This window comes from Ziziphus jujuba, chromosome 11, assembly GCF_031755915.1.
Source record: "Ziziphus jujuba cultivar Dongzao chromosome 11, ASM3175591v1".
NCBI lineage: Eukaryota > Viridiplantae > Streptophyta > Magnoliopsida > Rosales > Rhamnaceae > Ziziphus > Ziziphus jujuba.
Genome location: NC_083389.1, coordinates 5,290,950 through 5,312,812, shown reverse-complemented (window position 1 = coordinate 5,312,812; position 21,863 = coordinate 5,290,950). Strand labels below are relative to the sequence as shown.

General features: G+C 32.8%; 2 protein-coding genes and 1 long non-coding RNA gene across 7 annotated transcripts; 2 read left to right on the top strand and 1 right to left on the bottom strand.

Annotated features, from left to right (window-relative positions):
* Positions 1-307: 307 nt before the first annotated feature.
* Positions 308-6,990, top strand: LOC107435875 (uncharacterized). Its single transcript, XM_016047510.4, has 16 exons — positions 308-710; positions 1,149-1,259; positions 1,403-1,494; positions 1,690-1,790; positions 1,897-1,987; positions 2,393-2,451; positions 2,568-2,688; positions 2,833-2,901; positions 3,393-3,445; positions 3,524-3,632; positions 4,169-4,339; positions 4,452-4,610; positions 5,002-5,085; positions 5,497-5,673; positions 5,786-6,000; positions 6,295-6,990. Exons 1-16 carry the CDS (start codon positions 551-553, stop codon positions 6,632-6,634), a joined length of 2,112 nt encoding a protein of 703 aa, XP_015902996.3. The 5' UTR covers positions 308-550; the 3' UTR covers positions 6,635-6,990.
* Positions 6,991-9,863: 2,873 nt separating this feature from the next.
* LOC107433783 (uncharacterized) lies at positions 9,864-13,276 on the bottom strand. 4 transcript variants are annotated; one of them, XR_003053426.3, is made up of 3 exons: positions 12,470-13,276; positions 11,960-12,116; positions 9,864-11,201 (listed from the first exon to the last, which is right to left on the bottom strand). It is a non-coding gene; the product is annotated as an uncharacterized LOC107433783 (long non-coding RNA). The 4 variants fall into 4 exon arrangements; XR_003053425.3 differs by having other exon boundaries at positions 9,865-11,201; positions 12,476-13,276; XR_001582830.4 differs by having other exon boundaries at positions 9,866-11,201; positions 11,960-12,106.
* A 2,700-nt stretch (positions 13,277-15,976) lies between these two features.
* On the top strand, positions 15,977-18,555 carry LOC107433745 (transcription factor ORG2). 2 transcript variants are annotated; one of them, XM_016045090.4, is made up of 3 exons: positions 15,977-16,465; positions 16,559-16,933; positions 18,241-18,555. In XM_016045090.4, exons 1-3 carry the CDS (start codon positions 16,133-16,135, stop codon positions 18,247-18,249), a joined length of 717 nt encoding a protein of 238 aa, XP_015900576.3. In that variant the 5' UTR covers positions 15,977-16,132; the 3' UTR covers positions 18,250-18,555. The 2 variants fall into 2 exon arrangements, with proteins under 2 accessions (XP_015900576.3, XP_024922954.3); XM_025067186.3 differs by lacking the exon at positions 18,241-18,555 and adding an exon at positions 17,059-17,573 and having other exon boundaries at positions 15,983-16,465.
* The last annotated feature ends 3,308 nt before the right edge of the window (positions 18,556-21,863 follow it).

Below are 21,863 nucleotides of genomic sequence, written 5' to 3'. Positions count from 1 at the left end.
ATTACAGTTACACCCATATATTTTAGCACCTTTTCAGATTTATTTTTGTGTTTTTGAAAATTGCAGTTACAAACTCTCAATTTTTTTTGTTAATTATAGTCAAATTAGATAATAATGTAAAAAAAAAACCAAAAAAAAAAAAAACTAGAGTTTTTATACTTGTAGCTGGACAAATTTACTGATAAATTTATATCCAAAATGAAATCTACTTTTAATGTAGTTATAAGAAAATTCACACGCGTAAAAAGAAAATGTAGAAATATGAAGGGGTATAAGTGTCCTTTTATTTTGTTTTAGAGAACTGAAGCCAAATAATACTGGCAACGGCCGGGTTTTGTTCGGCCGCCGACCCGAAGCCAAAGCAGTAGGTCTCTCTCTCTCTCTCTCGCTCTCTCTGTGTGGAGACTCGTCTCGTCGTCTGTCTCAGAGTTTTGCCGCTTCAGCTTTCGTTTTCGATTTCGCGCTCCCTAAAAACTTGTTGGTGTCTCTCTTCCTCCATAACAAAAACGGCGTTGCCTTTTCGATCATTCTTCTACGGCATAGCTAGGCAATGGCGTATCAAGGAAAAGAGCTCAAGTCCACCTCCATTAACGGTGTGAAGATATATACCTATGGTTCCCAGCAACGGTCTCGTGCCTCTTGGCTTCCTTCTAAGAAGCTCAACGACCATCCCTCCTCTAAGAAGCTTCAACCTCTTCGCCGAAACAAAAGTAAACGTTTATTTTATTGATTTTCTTCTTCTCTTCGTTCAATTTATAGTCTGAATTTTCAAAAATTTATTGTCAGATTAATGACATAGCACTGCATTTGTAGCTCCAAACTTATTTCTAAACATTTTTTTTTTTTTTTAAGAAAAAACTTTGGTTTCTCATTTTTTTATTTTTTATTTTTTAATCCTCAATTGTTTAAAGTGACTGAAAACGGGTGTTTGCAACTTGCTTTGCTTGCCAAGAACTATTTTATCTACATGTTATTCATCAAAATAAAAATTTTGCTATGTGGGTGGTCATTTTTCAAGTCCCTTTCTTTTTTCTCTTACTTTTTACCTCATTTTTCCTACGGAGAAGTTATCACCTGATGCTAAGATGTACCAAGACGTTTGTTTGTTCTCTCTTTTTGACGTCTCGTGTTCATTCTTTTTGTGTCAGAATACTTGCAAGGGGAGGAAGCGATCCAGGACCTGATTCAGGACTTGAGATTTGAAACTGCAACGAGCAAGGTCAAGGCTACTCCTGATGGAGAATTTCTAATTGCATCAGGTGCTTCAAAACTTGCTTTTTATTTTTGTGTTTTTAATATTTCATGTGATTTGGTAATCTTGATTATACTGAAGTAAAGGGAGGATGTAAAACTAACAAGTTCACTTTCTGATCAACCATGATGATTCAATGTTGAAATGCAGGTATATACCCACCGCAAGTCAAAGTATATGAGCTAAGGCAGCTGGCACTGAAATTTGAAAGGCACTTGGATTCGGAGATAATCGATTTTCAGGTACTCTTTTTGCTTTTTCCAATCCTGTTCATCTGTCACTTTAGTGTTTATTCATGTTTTTAGTTCTGTTAAGTGAGAATGTTCTTCTTAACACTGTAATCTTACCCTATTTTTATTAATTTCAATGTGTTAACTTTATGTGCTATTGATTATCTCAATGCATATCCTGACTTTTTGATTTTTCTACTTGGTTAGATTCTGAGTGATGATTATTCAAAGCTTGCATTTCTATGTGCTGATCGTTCCGTTAATTTACATGCTAAATATGGAAAGCATTACAGTTTGCGGATCCCAAGGTTTCTTCTTTATGCTTTCCTCGAAGTTTCGTGTCATTTTTGTTTTCTTTGAGCTTGATTATTTCTCACTTCTCAAACTTGTTTATTTATTTGTATTTGTTCACAGAATGGGAAGGGATATGGACTATGATTGCTGGTCTTGTGACTTGCTTTGTGCTGCCTCTTCGCCTGATTTATACAGAATTAACTTAGAGCAGGTTTTCAGCTTAACTGATCTCTTTAAGTACTTTTCTCTGGTTGTGGATGTGTATGATAAAAGCTTTTTTGTTTGCTTGTTTTTGTTGTTGTTTCTTTTTGTTTTTATTTCAAATAACAAGGAACAGAGTGATGAATTTCAAAGACTTAAAAAGGAATGTTAGATAATAATAATAATTTATTGCAATGCCACTAAAGGTGCCCTTCTTGAGGTTACCATTGTCCATTTATCTTACTGGAATCTGTTTCTTGTAGGAGGTTAATGTCCGATGTGTGATCTTTTTTCTGTAGAAACACATGCTCTACATAATGTATTTAGTTGTTTTGGGATTCCACATCTTTCGGTTGATTTTTTGGACCTGCTTTATTTCAAAGGTTTGAAACTAATATGTTTAACTTTTTTGCAGGGTCGATTCCTCTCTTCTCTTAACACACAATCTCCTGCCCTAAATGTAGTTTCTAGAAGGTTGCTGTTGGATTCTTTTACTTTTTATTCTGCCATCTTCTTTAGTCATTGTGCTCGTAATATTTGGGATGTCTGATTTTTATCTTAGGTTGATGAGGTTTTGGTTACAATTTCAGCAAAGTTCATGGGTTAGTTGCTTGTGGTGGTGATGATGGGGCTGTTGAATGTTTTGACATGAGAACAAGATCTTCAGTTGGTAGAATTGATGCAATTGCACCTGCTGGTGATATTGATCATGTAATGATTTATTACCTTTAAATCTTGGTTGTAGTACTTTATCTCAATTTTAACTCCATCTTTAGTTTGATGATGAGGACAAGACATTATCCTAACCTTTGTTGATTCTCAATTTGGTTCCTTACGAGTCTGCTGGTTTTGTAGGAGGTTACTGCATTAGAGTTTGATGGAGATGGGGGTTTCCTCATGGCTGTTGGAAGTAGTGCAGGAAAGGTATGATGGCAGATTAGCTCTGGTACTTGTATTTGCCTTATAACACTCATTACTGACTTTACAATATTTTATGCAAACCTGAGTAATATTGTTTAAGACATTTTTTGGGAACAAATTTGAACAGTGTGGCACTTTTTTCCATGAAGAGGAAATTTAGTTTCCTAAACTAAGTAGGCATGTTCTAGTAGTTTCAGTTGTTTTTTTCATGAGACTTAGAGAAACTCTTAAAACATATGTACCTAAGGTGGTCAAATATAAGGTGTGAGCACCTTTACAAGAGGGTCCATAGGATAGCCACATACTGATATTTCAGAGACAGGTAAACTATTCCTTGTTCATATTTCACTTATCACCTTGCACTGTGGTGCAGTATGATTGAATTTTATCTTGCTGTCATTTCAGGAAGTAATATTTGCAAACTGTGAAATCTACATTGCTTTTCCTATGGTCTCTATTATGGAAATATGACTTTATTCCCATTTAATATGCAGGTGCTGATCTATGACTTGCGTTCATCTCATCCTTTACGGGTTAAGGATCACATGTGAGTCTACTGCCTCATGTTGGTCTTAATTTTTCCTTTGCCTGTAATTTTTTGTTGACAACTTTCTTTGTTATATAGGTATGAGAGTCCAATACTGGATATTAAATGGCATCAGACACTTAATTCTGAGAAGCCAAAGTTAATTACGACTGACAATCATATTGTTAGAATATGGGATCCACAAACGGTAATAATTTAATTCAATAGATTGTTTGTATTGACTTATCTGCTAAAAAAATTGTATTAATGATGATGAATTTTTTTTTTTTTTTTTTTTTTTGTGTGTGTGTGTGTGTGTGTTCCATTGCTCTAGTTAATCCGTCCAAGTTGTTTTAAGATGTGTCAAGAGTGGAACTGTGTGCTAGTGGGAGTAGCACATTTTGTTGGAAATGAGTATATGACTGTCAATTGTAATTGTTACCTAGACATTTCATTTGAAAGGTGATGGATCGTTTACTTGAAAATTCTTTCTGTTTACATCCATGCCTCGTCTTCTAGTTACTCGAAATTGGTGTTCCATACTTTGGGATCATTTATTTAGAGATTAATGAAGGATCATCATATAAGTACAAAGTGGTGCAAAGTTTTAACCATTTTTTGCTTCTCCTCTTTTTATTTTTATTTATTTATTCAATGCTGCATGTATGTACGTATTCTAAGACTTTCAGACATGTTCCAGTCTAATTTTGTTTTGTTTTATTAATTTAATTTTTATTTATTTAGGGAGAAGGCATGACTAGCATTGAGCCAACTGCTGGAGCAATAAATGATATTTGTGCATACAGTGGAAGTGGGCTGATATTCCTGGCACTGGACTGCAGTCAGATACCATCTTACTTCATTCCTGCTCTTGGACCTGCTCCCAAGTGGTGTGGTCACCTAGAGAATTTAACAGTATGATCTTTTAGATTTTATTTATTTGTTTCTTGTATGGGTTTAGCTATATTTTAGTATTACATCTTCAAAGATTGTTAAAGTTAAGTTTCTTGGAGTTTTATTGTTGCAGGAAGATCTGGAGGAAGATAAACAAACGACTATATATGATGATTTCAAGTTTGTGACAAAAGAAGATCTTGAGAGGTTGAATTTGACTAACCTGATTGGGACCAATCTACTAAGAGCCTATATGCATGGCTTTTTTATTGATTATCGATTGTATAAGAAGGTTAGGCCCCCATTTATATTTGCTTTTTGTGAGGAAGGGTATTATGTGTTATTTTGTGAAATAAAACAGTGCTTTTAATAACATTGTGTACTCTTGTGTTTGCTTTTTAAGACAGTATTTTACTTTGTTTATAACTATTTTTAGTCTCTTACCTTTTGTTAGCTCTTAATTGGCTATGATTTGCTCCTTAGAGACATCTAATTTATGTGGGTTTCTAGTTGACTGTTCAACTGGAATTTATTTTTAGCTTTGTAGTCTAGATGTATATCTTCTTTTATCAAAAGAAATGGATTTGATTCTTCATATTGTAATTTAATCTGAGTGCTTTTTCTGGAAGTTCTACATTGTACTCTTACCTCTACTTTTTTTACTTATATGTGTGCTTTTGCAGGCTAAATCGCATTTTGCTGATGATGAATACATAGAGAAGATGAAGAGAGATAAATTGGAAAAGGAATTTGCCTCTCGCATCACGGTGTGTCATTTCATTCTAAAATATAAATCTTATTTATTTGACGTTTTTATAAGCGTAGCCCTGAAGCACCAGGGGTACTGGATGGGCATCCAGCATTTCATGTGGCAGTTCAGCCCCCATATGCCATGCATCAATTCTTAATTTTTTTTATTTCTTTTTTAGAGAGGGGAGGGAGGGTAGGGATGAGAATGCAGTTGTGTTCCAAATGCTATGGGCTTAATTGACTGGCTGTTACAAAATTTTGGTTTCCCCTCATAGCACGATATTGACTCTTGTATCAGGGGAGGGTTTCTTTGCAAACGTGGGAGTAAAATAAGGATATGAATATCATGTTTATTGTTGGATCCAGCATCATGTTAGATTGCTAATGTGTTGGTTATTCTGTCACGATAATTTTTTCTGTCACTGCAGATTAAGAGGAAACTACCCAAAGTAAACCGTAGTCTTGCAGCTCGCATTTTGGTTAATGAAGAAGCAAATGAGAATAAAGATACTGATGGCAATGAGATCAAAAAGAAATCCAAGAAGAAGGAGCTTAGCAGCGAGATCTTCAAAGATGAGCGATTCGCAAAAATGTTTGAGAATAAGGTATGGGAATCTTTTCATTGGTATTCTGTTGGACAAGCTTTTGAATTGTGTATAAGGATTTATCTTGCTCCTTTTAAATTGGACTATGTTAATGCCTATGATTTGTGTACAGGACTTTGAAATTGATGAGTTATCGCAAGAGTATCTATCTCTACACCCTGTGGCTTCTCAGAAGAATCCATCTTTGGTGGAAGAACATTTTGAAGCTGTGATGGAGAATGGTAATGAGAACTTAAGCGATTCTGATGCCTCTGCAATATCTGAGTCATCTGAAGATGATAAGCCTTATAAGAAGAGTAAAATAGAAAAGAAGGAACAAGCACCAAGGTGAGACTATATGACCACTGTTTATTTTTATTTATTTGTTCATTTATTTTTTTCCTTTCTTCTTCTTCTTCTTCTTTAGTTGGACTCTAGTGGTTTCTTTTTATATAAGATTGATAAGTCCATCTGACTTTTGAGCATTTTTGTAATATTGATTTTTACCTTGTCAAACACTGAAACTTGTATTTTCCCAAACCTACCACTGCTATGTATGTCTTAGGATTTGGGTACTGACTACTGGATGTTAGTAACTGTGTGAATGAGTTGATAAGTATTATTTTTTGGTGCATTCTGTAGATTGTATGAAGTCAAGGATGAGCGTCATGCAGAGGCATTCTGGAACCGTGTGTCACTTGCAAAGGAGGATTCACTTCCACTGGGAGAGAGAGTGGCAGCTCTCAAAAAAGACCAGCGGGCATCTGGTGTACCAAGGGATGTCAAGGTGGGACCTGGTGGATCACGAGAAATTTCGTTTAGGTCAAGAAGCTCAGCCAAGTACAAAGAAGACGAGGAGGACAAAGAAACAGGGCATAAAAGAAGGGGAGTCCAATCATTGGGGCTGAAAGAACATAGGGGCGGCTTTGGAGGCAGAGGGAGGGGAGGTCATCGGGGGAGGGGCAGAAGGGGCCGTCGGTGAATGTTGTTTATTTATACTTCAGAAAGTCACATTTGTCTGCTCTCTGGTCTAGCTTGTCCCATCTCCACCGGTTGTGCATTTTTGAGAGAAAAGAATTGAATATTCAGGGATGGGTATACTAGGGATCAGGAGAATGAGAATTTTGGCGCTTCTAATCATATATGAGTAGTTAATCTTCTCTTTTATAACTTAATAGTTTGCGGAAAAGAGGCTCTTCCTTTTTCTTTTCTATTGGGTGTGAAAGAAGAGGGTTTTTGATGTATCCTCTTAAATGGTCAGTCATATTGGTACTCTAAAAACCCTGAATATTGTATATTTAATTCCTTCAATTTACAAATATGATTTTTTTAACAGCATGTGGATATGTCTGTAATTTTTGATTGGAAGTGTTTTTTTGTTAAGGGTTGCATTGTAAGTTGATAGTGAGCATGTCCAAAAAGAAAAACATAAAAACAGCTGCAACCACCGCCACTGAAAACTACTGTTCGAGTTGCTTACTTACTTCCAAAAAGTTAAATGGTCCAGAGTCTCCTGAATGTGGGTCCAGAATATTCCAGCAAAAAGGGATTTTTTAATTTTATTTTATATACATTGTTTATTATATGTACCCTGTTTACTATTTTCCTGAGTCAGATTTTGATTGATGTACTCTACGTACTTCATGGGCTATAGTTCTCATAAATGAACCTGAAATTTCTTTACTAAAACTATGAGAACCTCGACCAAAAGTACTGCACAGAGTGAGATAATTATTTTGCTTCTGGCGTTATCTTGGTCAAAGCAGTTCGTATAATTGGTGAACTTCATTTACAATTGAAATAAATTATTAAAGAAACAAACATGTCAGCCGTGTTTATTTGAAAACTTGATTTTTAATTTTATTATATTTATATATAAGTTATGCTTGCTACTTATGGGCTTAGGTCCTGAGTTTGGTTTGAGGCCAGTCTCGTTGAGTTGAGGCCCAATGGTGTTTTAAATATTGGTGGCGATTTGATTATTGCAAAATTCAACCAAGCAAACCACACTAAATTGTTCACAACTATTTATAATTAGCCACAAGAAATCTGTAGCTAAAAAGTGCAAAACTCCACACACAAAAAAAAAAAAAAAAAAGAAAGAAAAAAAGAAAAATGGTTATACAATTTTTAGTGTTTTTTTAATTGACAAAAATTTGATTAATGAACAAATAGATGAAATTTATTCCATATATAATAAAAAACAATCTCATGCAAGAGAAGCAAACAATCCTGAGGAGAAATACAATTTGGACCGACTAGTGTCATACATATATATATATATATATATATATATATGTATAAACACACATATGAATCGGTGATCAACATGTTGGAATGCTCCAATGACGCTCACACCAGGTACCGAACTCGCCACCATTGCCAATCAAGCAAACAACCTGTTTGCCAGACTCTTTATTGAAAACAATGAAACTCCCATCAGCCTTAACTAGGAAATCTGCAGAGCGAAGAATGAACTTGAACCTTGGAAAAACAATATGCCTTCCTGCTGGCATTTCATAGCAAAAAATCCAACCCTTCTTTGGCTCCGATCATAGTCATATTGAAACACCATGCATAAGTAATTCTATCACTATGTGATATCGATAATGCACGTCCCATCCACCGTGTGTTATTCTTGACGAGTTCCTTGTGTGGAAGGCCAACTTGGGACAAGTCAATGGTTATGGCAGGAATGACAGCAAAGTTTTTGGTTTCGAGCTATCGAGTAGTGAACAAGGCGATATATTCTCTCTCGCCTTGTGAGATTGACTGGGTATAGTGGTATAGTGGTGATTCAGGCAGTAGTCCCTTTGAATGAGTTTGATGCTCAAGACATTAATGGAGCTTGCTAGTTCTAGAGAATAGTGTGAAGTTGTGTAAAAAATAGCATGTAAGGATGAAAAAGACTAGAGGACATTTTATTTTCCCAGGAAACGACATGTGCTATTGAGGAATAGTGGATTGGATTGGATTGGGAGGAACATATATGCATAAAAAACACAAAGATGCATTTAATTTAAAGCATCTTTCTTTCCTTGTATATCAAGTTTGCTTTTATAATATATGCATTGAAGTTAACCATTGGTGTTTTTGTGCTTTCTTTACGATCTATTTTTTTGGTGAATGTTTTCTTTACAATGTAGTGTATTTGTAATGAAGTGAAACCAACTTAAATGGGAAAGTTTATATATAAATAAATATGTAAACGGTTATATTTGAGTTTATAGAAAAGCTAGTTAGTTCAATTGCAAGATTAGATTATTGGAATTGAATTTATGAATGAATGACATTAAAATTATATAAACATAAAATTATTTTCTCTATTTTCTCTCTTCTTTCTGTTTTCCTTTCTACTCTCCCTATCCCTCTCTACTTTTCTCCCTACTTTCCTACTCTCTCTGCTCCCTATATTCTTTCTCCGTTCTTTTTCTCTACGATCTTCTCTATATAACTTATATCTCTACTTTCTTTCACTACTTTCCTTCTCTATCTATATTTTCTCTCCGCTGCCTCCCTTTAATTTCTCTCTACATCTTATACCATTTCAGTTCTACACTCTCGCCGCTTTCTCCTTCCAATTTCTCTCCACAGTCATACTTTCTCCATGGTTATCTCCCTATTTCAGTTTCTTTCTAAACCTTCTATCTTCACTTTTTCTTTCTATATTTTCTAAACTGCTTTCTCTTTCTAATATCCCTAGTTTGCTTTCTCTTTCTAGTTGCTGCTTTCTCTGTAAATCATTTATTCCACAAGCTATCAACATCCAATAAAATGAAATTTCATTTATGTCCTTTTACTACAATTTAAGCCTTTAACATATTTTTAGTACTATTTTATTGATAATTATTACAAACTACAACAAAATAATGTTTTAACTAAGCAATAATAGTAGAATTTTGAAGTACTGTAGTGCACGAATAATATTAATAATGTTTTTGTTTTTAAACAAAAGAATAATATGTTAATAATTTTTATATATTAGGTAACATATTTTAAAAAGCAAATATTATGTTTTATTTTTTTTTAATTTCTTAGTTTAAAAGTTAAATTATGTTTTAAATTTTTTAGTACTTTTTCATTGATGATTAGTACAAACTAAAGCAAGAATTTTCGTTTAGCAATAACAATATAATTTTGAAGTATTAAAAACTATGTTTTTTTAATTTTACTGGTTTCTCAACTGTGTTTTAAATTTTGTAAAACATGAAGAATATTAATAATTTATGTATATATATATATGCATATATTAGGTTAAATGTTTTAAAAGTAATTATTATATTTTAATTTTTTTAGTTTCTTATTTTAAAAAAATACTATAGATCATTATGTTTTTAGGTTGTTTACTGGTTGCTTAACATGTTTTTTTTATTACATGCAATTCTTTTCTATATATAACCTTACACTTTTATATGTATACACACACACACACACACACACACACATATATATATATATATATACGCACACACATACATATATATCTAATAGTTAAAAATAGATAAAATACAAAGTAGGAAAATAGAAAACAGAAAACACATATGGTACTATAGTTTATATAAAATTTAATTTCTCATCTTATTTAGGGTGTTTCCTCATTTTCTCCATTTAACTTTTCATTTTTAGGTAAACACATCTTTTTTTTTTTTTTTTTTTAGTTCCATTTTTTTGTAATCATCTTTTCTTTTTTGTTTTTGTGTATAAGTTTTTAATAAAATAATATTGATTTTGTACCTTTTTCCATTTTGTGCTGTATTTTTTAGCTTCCTAAGGACATAAATGAAATTTTCACATAAATTGAGCATTGATAGCATGTGGATTTAAACAATCTAGCCGAAAGAAAGAAACTAGAAAGAAATGCCTCTAGAAATCAATGAGTGAAAATCAGAGGGAAAGTTCCCTCAAACCAGAAAAAAGAGAAAAATAGAGGAGTAGAAGGATAAAAAGCAAGCTGAGAAATAGAGGAGAAAACTAAAAGGGAAAAATACTAAATGCAGACAAAGAAATTGAGAAAAAGTATAGAAAAAAAGTGGACCGAAAATGTATAGATACATAAAAAAAGAGGAAGTAAAGGGAAAAAAAGAAAAAAATAGAGAAAGAAAACAGAGCATAAAATAGAGAGACAAATTACAAGAGCAATCAAGAGAGAAATCAAATAGTGAAAGAGGAGAGGAAAAGCAGAGAGAGATTGAAGAAAGCATGCAGAGAAAAGAAAATTAGAGAAGGAAAGTCGGGAAGTGAGAGAGGAAAAAGAAAGACAACACAGCATACCACACACCCCAGAGGGAAGAGAGCCTCGGCAATCCCAAGCTGCCCCTTCTTCCCTCAAACCAGAAAAATCATATCTTTTATTAAAACAAATTTTCCATCCGAGCCTCCCTAGGCCTTTCTTTCGTCCTAACGACCTCTTAATCTTACTAAATTACCAAAAAAAAAAAAACCTAAAAAAAATACAATAAAATCTATTCTCCACCATTCCAGTATTTGATTTCCAGTGGAGAGATCTGGCCTGCCTTCAAGATAGCTTGATTGTTGGGATAAAGGGAAACCTAGCTGTGCAAATAAGTAATCAGAGAAGTAAAAGTAGAAGTAATCAAACAAGTAATTCTTCTTCAAGGATGGTATACTTTCTCCTAAATTCAAACCCTTTTTACAATACTCATGCGCTTCTATCAGCAAACAATCATGTAACTACATATAATGCATCTAAAAACACCTTCTTTGAGTTGCACAAGTGGGAAAAGAAACTAATAATAAACAGGGCTGCTTAAATAAATTGCAATGAAACATTTTTTTGACACCAGTCATTACATAACATCAACTTCAAGAGCCCAAAAATATATTACAATCATTCTTTATCGCCAGCAATACCATAATGTCAGAACCAAATGCATTCCATTTAGGTTGTGGAAACAAATCATATGGAAAAAGATCAATCACACACCACAAATTTCTTTGTTTTATTAAAACTTACCTAATGGAGTACTATGATAGAAAAAAAACGAGTCTTTGACAATATAAGTACGAGAAAAAACGAGGCCATGGCCAAAACCCAAAAAACCAGCATAGTGGTCCAACAGGATAAGCCTTAAGGCTGAAAAATAATATCTCACAATGAAACAAGTTTGGAATGTAAAGAAAACAATAGAACAGAAAACACTTAAGACACATGGCATTTCTTGTATACATCTTGCATATACCAATCAAGGGATAGAAAAAGACAATTGTTTAAGAATGAGCAAATCATAGAAAACAAACACACGCTATAAGCAATTACAAATGTTAATGATTGAAACAACAAACTCACCTTGCTTGTAGCCGATCTTCCCCAAATAGTGAACATGGCAGGATAAAATGGAGGTTGACGAACCTAAATTCAGCAAAAGCATAATCAAGATAGTTAAATAGGAAACGATTTCTTTCAGCATCATCAACTGGCTTCTGCTGCATCCCCCTACATAGAACTTTTCAGGCATTGTCAAACTATAGTCCAAAAGCTTTTAAACGAAAGACAAATCACTCTCACACAAATGAAAAAACTATAAAGCACAAAGCCTAGTCCGTAATACAAATACTTAAATCATTGAAATCTGGGACCAATTAAAAAGTTTCTTTTCCAAGCGTCTGTTTGGATGCTTAGAGAATGTAGGAAAAGAAAAAAAAGAAAAAAAAAGTTCTCTTTTAAATTTCTCTTCTATTTGATCCTAAACAGAGATTAACATGAGGACCACCATATTATTCCTTCTAAATAACTAAAAAAAAAATAAAAAATAAACAAATAAAATGACGATTAAATTTATATGACACTCAATCTCACCGACACCTCTAGGCAATTTCGTGGATAATTTTGATTTCCTGTAAGCGTCCAACGAAGCCCTACGAATATTCTTCAGATTGATATTAACGTGGTGGAGATCAACCTCTTTCGTTCTTGACAAACAAGAAACAACAACAAGACGATGACGCTTCGCCTTCAAAACCTGAATCCCTCTCTCTTTTTCCCCACCCCACCATCGTCCTCTACGGCCAACACCTTCCAAAACCCTAACCCTACCAATACCATCTCCGCCTACTACCAGACCACGACGGCTCTGGCTCACACGGCATCGTTACCGGCAATTTGCCCTCACCCGAAAGATCGAGCCAATCTTCAGCCAGACTTGAGAGGAGTCGTAAAAGCCATTCAGCGTCATTGACGAGTTCGACAACTGGTGGAACCAGCCCCAATTTGGCTTTGAAGTCGTTGCTGCGAAATCGGGCATTCGCTGCAATTAAAAAGGTATCTGACTGCCCTTGAAAGAAGTTGCCTTTTCTGAACCCTTTGCTTCTTGTGCTTTCATGGGAGTGATTGGTTTCTAGGAAAACTGAATTTTGCTTCAGCCAATTTCAGGAAGAGTAAAGGGCTATTTGGTTTGGAAAGGGGATAGAGGAGGCAAGATTATTGTGGCTGTGTGATCCGAAACTAGCCGTTATAAAGATTCTCAATTCAATATTCAAATAGTTAAGAGAATATATATATATATATATATTATATTAAAAAGGGGTTTACATTTGTATTACTATCAAGAACAGCGTAAAAAGTTAATTTATATATTTGTATATTTAAATATTTTCCCGTGAAAATATTGTATCCTAATGTTTTTTTTTTTGCTGCTAAGACTATCCTAGTGTATATATTAATTAATTATTATAATATAACCATTTATGGGTATTAACATAAATAGAAAACCTTTTTTCTTCATTGACTATTTTTAAAAAATTTAAGCGCGCTCTGCGTATATAAATTCATGAGATGATTGATTGCACACACACACACACACACACACACACACACACACACACACACACTCTTTTTAAATTAAAAATAAATGAATTCAGTCATTTAAAATATTTAAAATTTTTATATCAAATTGAATGGCTTATGACAGCAAATTAAACGTCACAGCTATTGTACTGGAGAAGGAAAATACATGGGGTATCAAATGAGTAAGCTGTACGATTAAGCTATACTTACCCTAAAGATTAAATAAACAATCTGAATGCATGTTAATGAAATATATGAAAATTACTTGAACCTGGAGCTATAAGAATATTACTCTGGGATTGAGTTGACCAATTTCACTCTTGAACCTGAATAAATTCGATTTGAGTGAAAAATTTCATTTTTTCCCGTGAAAAATCTAAAACAGAAAGAATAAATCTCAGTAATATAATGCAAACTTCATGTCTCATCAATGCATATTGAAAATAAATAAATAAATGCATATTTATATCCTGAATTGTTAACAGCAAAAATATTGTGACAGCTAAATTCAAAGTGCAGTTCAAGGTAATCATATAAATTTATAAAGCCGATGACTAACGAATAACCAGTCTACCTTTAAGATGAGCAGTGGGTGTATATGGTTTTGTTAGCGGTTGTTTAGAACCATTATAAAAAACTAGTCGACCTTTAATATGAGCAGTGGGTGTATATAGTTTTGTTAGTGGTTGTTTAGAACCATTATACGAAAGAAACTCAAACTCAAACAGGCCTGAAGTCCAAGTTGAATATGGGCTAGCTCAAGTTAACAGTGTTAAAGTTTGAAGGGCTCAAGTATAACATGGCCCAAAAAGCAACATACTCGAAAGATATATATATATATATATATAGTTTTTTTTTTTTTATCTTTTGTGTCTTTTTTATTCATTATATAGGGTTCTTTAAATCTAACCTTAAGTTCTGGTGATAAAATTTCTATTTCTAATTATTAAAAAAAAAAAAAATCTAAAATCTCACACATGGAAGAAGTGTGGCCATTACCATTATACGGATAAAAGAAAATTATATGTTACCAATTGCGTAATCAGCTGGAGAATTATAAACTGCCACTGAAAGTTTTCATTCCCAACCCTAAGGTAAGATATGGCATAATATTTTGGTAAAATTGGGGGAAAAAAAAAATTGGGTCCTGGTTAGCTGAAGTTGACCTACTGTTTATTTTGCAAATTAAGAAGACAGAATTAATACAGAAATAGATGAACGAATAACAAATAGGAATAAGGACTGACTTGACCTCGGAATCTTCCTCCTTTTTTTTTTTTTTTTTCCAATTATTTATTATTATTATTTTTATTTTTTATCCATGCCATTTCATTTCATTTTATTTACTTTTTAAAGCCCAGAAAACAGCTAGATAGGAACCCTCTTAAAGGAGATCATCCAAATCTTGCCGGCAAAAACTAATGCAAAATTTGCCTTACCCCTTTGATTCGAATAAAATAAGAATGATTTCACCCCCCAAAAAAAAAAAAAAAAAAAAAAATACAATAAGAATGAGAGCCTCCTCTACCACTATTACTGATTGTAAAACAAAATCCAAACTTTTGTGTTCATCATCAACTTGTTTTTCTCATTATATATGTTGACTACTAAGATGTATGTATACATGTATAATTTACCAAATTGATGGTTATTCGAGGCAAGGCATTTCATACTGTACGCAGATATAGTCACATTCACAGTCACATGAAAATAACTTTAAAATTCCCAGTTTAGGAAGTCCAAGATTTCAAGTATAAAAGAATTAGAAAAAGTCCATGTAATACGAAGACTATAAGGGAGAAAGAATGTCATGTCAATGTTGCATATATTTAATTAGGCTTTGGAAGAGGTGGGCATGGCACGCGCAGCCGCATTAGGGGCACATGTAAATAAGCAGCAAAGCCTTGAAAGAGCTCGTGTCCTCCATGTAATCCACGCGTCCAACCTTTTCTCTCTCCCTATTTTACACACTTTCTTGCTGATTTGGTGTGTGGAGCACAAAAAATATATGAAGAAAATCTTACACCAACCTTCTACGGATAAGCTCCTTAGTCTTCTTTATTCGTTTTAATTATTGAGTGGTTTGTTTTTTGGTAAATTTTAATTATTGAGTGGTTGGATGTTATTTAATATGATATTTTTAATTAGTAAATGAGAACCATTGGTCCAAAAATATAAAACAGACAACTATATAATGATCAATTTGAAATCAAATGATAAAATATAAGATCCAAATTGTTTCTTAAAATGGCCATATTGTAATTTCGTTTTAATATTTTAAGCTTAGACAAGGAAAAAAACAAAGTTAATAATCAATAAACTATACATATGTCGTAATATTATATAAAAAGCACCGGAGATCTAGTGGAAGTTTTATTCCTTTTTTTCAATGGTGGAAGTTAAAATGTCTCTGTCTGAACCATATTCATAATATAATGATGTAGCTCAAAAATGGATTTGTTTAAAAGAGAAAATGAATATGTTATTGAATATGCTCCAATCTACAAGGACGTTATTTAAATATATAATTGAAATGTCAGCCTTTTTGTTTAAATACATGTCGTGGTCATTTCACTTTCTTAGCAAACTTGTAAGTCCTTTTATCGAATAAAAACTTGTAAGTGCGAACGAAATTTCCAATCTTTTTCCTGATTATATCAAATTGAATTATATACCATGTTAGCATTATCTCCTCCGTTGTTTCCATCATTTGGATGGCCCTTAGAGCTTGATCCAATAAACCAAGACCACCAAATCAACGACTGTTTCTACGGAGATCATCAGTGCACAGAAACCACTTCGGAGTCATTTCTTCATTTCCCTGTACCCTCTGAATTACCACAACAACTTGACCAGCTCGATCGCTCCACGCCTTCCACAACAGCCATTAGCAGTGACCTCAACATGGTCAAGAAGCTTAACCACAATGCTAGCGAGCGCGATCGCCGCAAGAAGATCAACCATCTCTACTCCTCTCTCCGTGCACTTCTTCCCGCAACCGATCATACGGTATATGTAAAGGATTAATTTCGAATTTTCACGTATATAAAAAAATTGCTTCCAAATGGTTAAAATTAATAAATTTGTTTTGAATATACACAGAAAAAGTTGAGCATTCCTGCAACTGTTTCGCGTGTGCTAAAATACATACCGGATCTACAACAGCAAGTGGAAGGACTTGTTCGGAAAAAGGAGGAGCTTCTATCGAAGATGTCAAAGCAGAAAGGAAATTTAGTACATCATGATGATGATCAAGAAAATCAAGTGAAAACCGCAGCTGCTAGGAGCTCACTGTCTTCAGTTTCTGCTACTCAGCTAAATGATAGAGAAGTTGCAATTCAGATTTCCACATACAAGGTCAACAACAATCCAATCTCTGAAATCTTGAACACTTTAGAAGAAGATGGGTTTTCAATGCTCAATGCTTCTTCCTTTGAGTCTTTTGAAGGAAGAGTCTTCCATAGTTTACATCTTCAGGTATTTGTTTTCTAGTTATTCATTATTTATTATTATTATTTTTTTTTCAGCCTCAACCTTTTAATTTAGTTGATGTTCTTATCTATCTATATATATATCTATATAAGTTGTTTTTAATTATGCAGGTGGAAAGATATAGTATGGAATGTGAAATGTTAGGTGAGAAGCTTATGTCTTTATTTGAGAAGAGGGAATAGCAATTTCCATATCAAAGATAATTTTAGTTCCAGACTTTAAATTTTGATCAATGATTTTAACCAAACGCAGCAAGGTAGTTAAAAAAGAAAGACCACGAAAATGAGGAAATTAAATTGAGGTGGAAATATTAGATCTCCTTTTCATCAAAACTTATATATGTATAGTGTTTTGTTTTTTTTTTTTTTTTGTTTTTTTTGTTTTTTTGTTTTTTAATCAATAAGGTTAATTAAAACCTAGAACTCATATATGGAGGAACACATATGCATGGACATTGCTATTAGGTTTTCCCCCAGGCATCTAAGACATATATAGTTAAATTAACTAGTATGTATAAAGAATATGTGACCCTGTAATATATAATTAGTGTGCAAAAAGGGTTTTTTGATTAGGGGAAGGAGACTGTATTTGGAACAATCTTTTATATATAATGTTCAATTTATCAGTTCCATATCTTAATTATGTTATTTAAGTTTCAATTAAGTCATATGTTTGTTACTTGATGATGACATCTATTTTGGGACCTGAAAACTTCCTTACTCTATGTTTAATGAGTTGATTCATATTCTAAAGGGGAAGATGGCATTGTTTTATAACCCAGACGTTATAGATAGCTTCTCTTTACAATTGAAAGTTATAAACAAATGTACAAATCAATATTTTTATATTTAGAATAAATTTAAGTAGTTAATCAGGAAGCAAGGAATTAAGATGAGATTAAGAATAATTAAAACATTTCTTAATTAGTATTTATTTCTGCAATTGGAAACTAAGTCCTTGAAGTCATTTTTGTAGTTAAGCTAACTATGACGCCCCCCTCCCCGTTTAAAATTTAATTTTAAGTGGCTTAATAGTTGTACCATCCAATCTCAGATTTTCCAACTTCATAATTCGCTCTGTTCTTAAAATCAGGTTTCTGCTTGTTTTATTTATATGCAATGATATATAAGAGATAAGCAAAGATCATTTGCTACGAATGAAAATTGGTCTTAAGTCTTAGGTATTAAAAAAAAAAAAGTAATCTCGCTTGTTACGTAAGTCAAAAAAAAAAAAAAAATCCAATCTCATTTTAGTTTCTTTTTTTATTTTTATTTTTTCAATCTTTGGAACAGAGGAATTGAAAATCAGAAACCTTGCCTTTAAAAAGAAGAAGAAATTTTCTACGGACGAGTATAAATAATAGGCCTGTAACAATTGACTACAAAAGGAGTGGCTATGGCCCAAAAGTAGGCAAAGGCTGAAATTTCCGTCGGCCTTTACAACAAGCCTGTGTTGTGCCCAGACCAAGATGTCTCAGTCACAAAATCCTAGCACAAATGTAATTCTTCTCCTTGATGACCAAAAATATACTTCTTGTTCTATTTTTTACCCCAAGATTATTTTATCACTTTTTATTTTCTCGTTTAATTTATTTTTTATTTACTATATATATAGTGCTACTTTATCATGGTCAGATCTAATTGATGTTGTCTTTTTCCTTCAAAATCCAAATTAAAAAGAGGAACAGTTGCTAGTTTTAGGAGGAGGAACCAGCAGCTCTGAAAAGCTTTTGGTAATGAAGACTTGTTTGTCAATATAAAGATGATAAATAAAGGTGGAAACAGAGTTGATATATCTTTGTCTTGAATAATTGAAGGCTGAATTTAGGAGGTAAATATTGAAAAAAATGAAGGTAAAATAGTACGATTAGACAGGAAATTTATTTAACTGCAGACAGATAAGATGTTAGTTGACACATTAATCACTCAAGTTTCTAGGTAAGTTATTCAAGGAAAAAGAAAAAGATGAAAGAAAAGGTTTACACAGCCAAATTTTAGAGGTAAGTCAATAAAATAAAAGTGACTGGTAAGATTAAACGGCGTATTGTTTTACTTGCTTATACTATTCATGATTGATCGATATTGATTTCACTTTAACTATATAGATAAATAAATATATAAAATTCAGTCAAAAGCAGATTACAGAATAAGATATTTCTATAGGGGGAAAAAAAGTATTGGTAAGGCCTCAAAAGCAAGAAGAATCTCTCTTTGGAAAAAATAGTTCTATTTGTGGTACTAACATTTTGATATTTCAGAGAAGAAAAAGATGTGCTAAGCACATTCTAAACAAAATTTTATGGTACTAATATATAATTATATATGCAAGCAGTACATTATTAAACAACTAGGTTACTAGGAATATCATCATGCATAAAAATGAAGAGGTAAACAGCTGTATGCGTGTAAAACATGTAATAATTAACTAACAGCTGATTTAGCACCTAGACTTTGAAAACAAAGAGGCAAAGAAAACGAAATTAGAGTGAGCATTTAAGACTAATAGCAGTCAAGTTGAACAAATTAATTATAGGAATTATGATAATTATAGCCCCAGATAGAGTCATTTTTGAACTAATTATCAGCAACTCTGGTTTTTATTGCCTGGCTAGCTATGGATGACTAAGAAATGGGTCGGTTTTGGGTATTAGGCTTTTAATAGCACCAAAAGTTGAAAATAATTACCAGAATGAAACTATACAATCAATAAAAATACTTGCATTTGGCTTCAACTTTATATATCAAGCAATCCATAAATTACAAGTTAAGCTTTGAATTTATGGACAAAGAGAAGAAAACAAATAAATTACAAGTTTTTCCACTGACATTACTTAAAAAAGTTGCTGACAAATCGAATTAAGATGGGTCATGTTTCATTAATTTGCATGATTTTGTCATCAAGTTGAGTAATACTGCAAGTGGACACTGCTCTATGTTCCCATCTGTATTTTCATGAAAGAAACTTGTTGATTAGAAAAATAATCTAGTGTTAAAACTAGCAACTCAGCCATTGAGGCATATTTCCTTAATCTATTTATGTTTTTGGAGGTGCTAATAAGACAAAACAATACATATTAATGTTTCAGCAAAAAAAAAAAAAAAACAATACATGGTAATGAATAGGAGTTAACAGAATTATATTAAAAATAGAATCATTTGTCTTGTTATTGATAATTATAAAAATTATTATATATTCCTCTAAACACTTCCAGTTGCATAGTTAAAAGTTGATTTTTTTAAATAAATGGAAGAAAATATTAGTTAGAAAATGTAGTAATTAGTTGTATTATTATTCTCACCACCAAATAGTAATAATCATCTTGCATGGTTATCTATTTAACATTGTGAAAAACTAGAAACCGATCGTTGAAAATTTGAACAACTTTCCGACCATTTCAAATTAGAAAAATCAGAGAATTGAAAGACTGTATATGAGCGAAAGTGTCAATGTAAGCCTAAATAAGAAGCCCAAAATATGAGAAAAGAGGGAGGAGGTGGCGGGGTTTGGAATTTATGGTAAACGACTCTAACACCTGCCTCCCCAAACCATAAATGTGTGTGTACAAATTAATACAAACGTAACTAATTAGCAGCCACAAAAGGCAGAGTTGGGTTGGCCCGGCTACCACTTAGAGAGACAAAAATAAAAGATAAAAAGTTTATTTAAGCTGATTAAAAATAAATAAATAAACTTTAGAAACCAGTGATAATTAAACCCAAAGTTGGGATTGAAAAGGACAGGTTGCAGTCAGAATCATTCCCTTTCGCCCAAAACGAAAATCCTTTCAACAAAACAAAAAAAATAATAATAATAATAATAATAATAAATAAATAAATAGAAGGTGCTCTCTCGCTCATATTTGTTGGGAGAGAAAATTAAATAAAGAAAAAGAAAGACTGAAATTGGAGATGCATTGCATGTTGTGGGAAAAAAGTCATGCGTCAACTTAATTGGCTTGTTAATTTGTGATGATTGGGTCATTGGCAGCAATCTCTGCACAAAGTCATCAATGTCTGACGTCTATTGTTTGACACAAACACGCCTCACTACCATCAAATTCACTCCAAACTACGTCTCTCTGTGGCCAGAAAAACTTGGTGGGCTCCACCATCAGCCCCCCATATTTGATTTTTGATTTATTTTTCCAATTTAAATTGAAGCGAATTGATATGAATGGCGCGGATACATTGTAGTGGAAAATAGGTCCTGCAACTGTTGTAAGAGACATGGCTCTTGGTTCTAGAAGAGTCGTTTGAAAAATGTATACAAAGCTAATCCAGGCGTTCAAAAATCATTGATTATACAAGAGAATTTAAGAGATATTTTGTCCCAAAAGTTTTTGTCAAAGGGGATGTATTGGCTCGTACCTCAACTGCCCATGGATATATATTCATGCTAATTAATTTCCCTAAACATTAATTCAATTATTATGAAAGGCCATTTCATAATATTGTACCCAGTTGGCTAGCTCTTCATGCATGCAACATTGTTTCGACGTCATAATAATTTGAAGAAGAAATGCCATCCAAAAAAAAGAGGAAAAAAAAATATTGGAGAAGAAATTTGTCTTCAGTCAATATAAATATAAAAACATATAATTAATTAATCAAAACATACATGCGTGTATATATATAAGTAGATATGTATGCACGAACAATTAATGTCAGTGCGGCCGCTAAACAAAAAATGAAAGAGGGAAAAAAATAAAAAATAAATTTATGGTCGCCACAAATTGATATTCTTGAAAAGGAATGGTTGCAAATATATACATGTCTATTTGTATATTTTTTAATGATTAACCCTTTTTTTTCCATGCCAAAAGTGGAATCATGCGTGAATATACATATATGTGTAGATTCTGCCATAAAAACCACATCAAGACCATCATACAATCTAATACCCAAAAAAAAAAAAA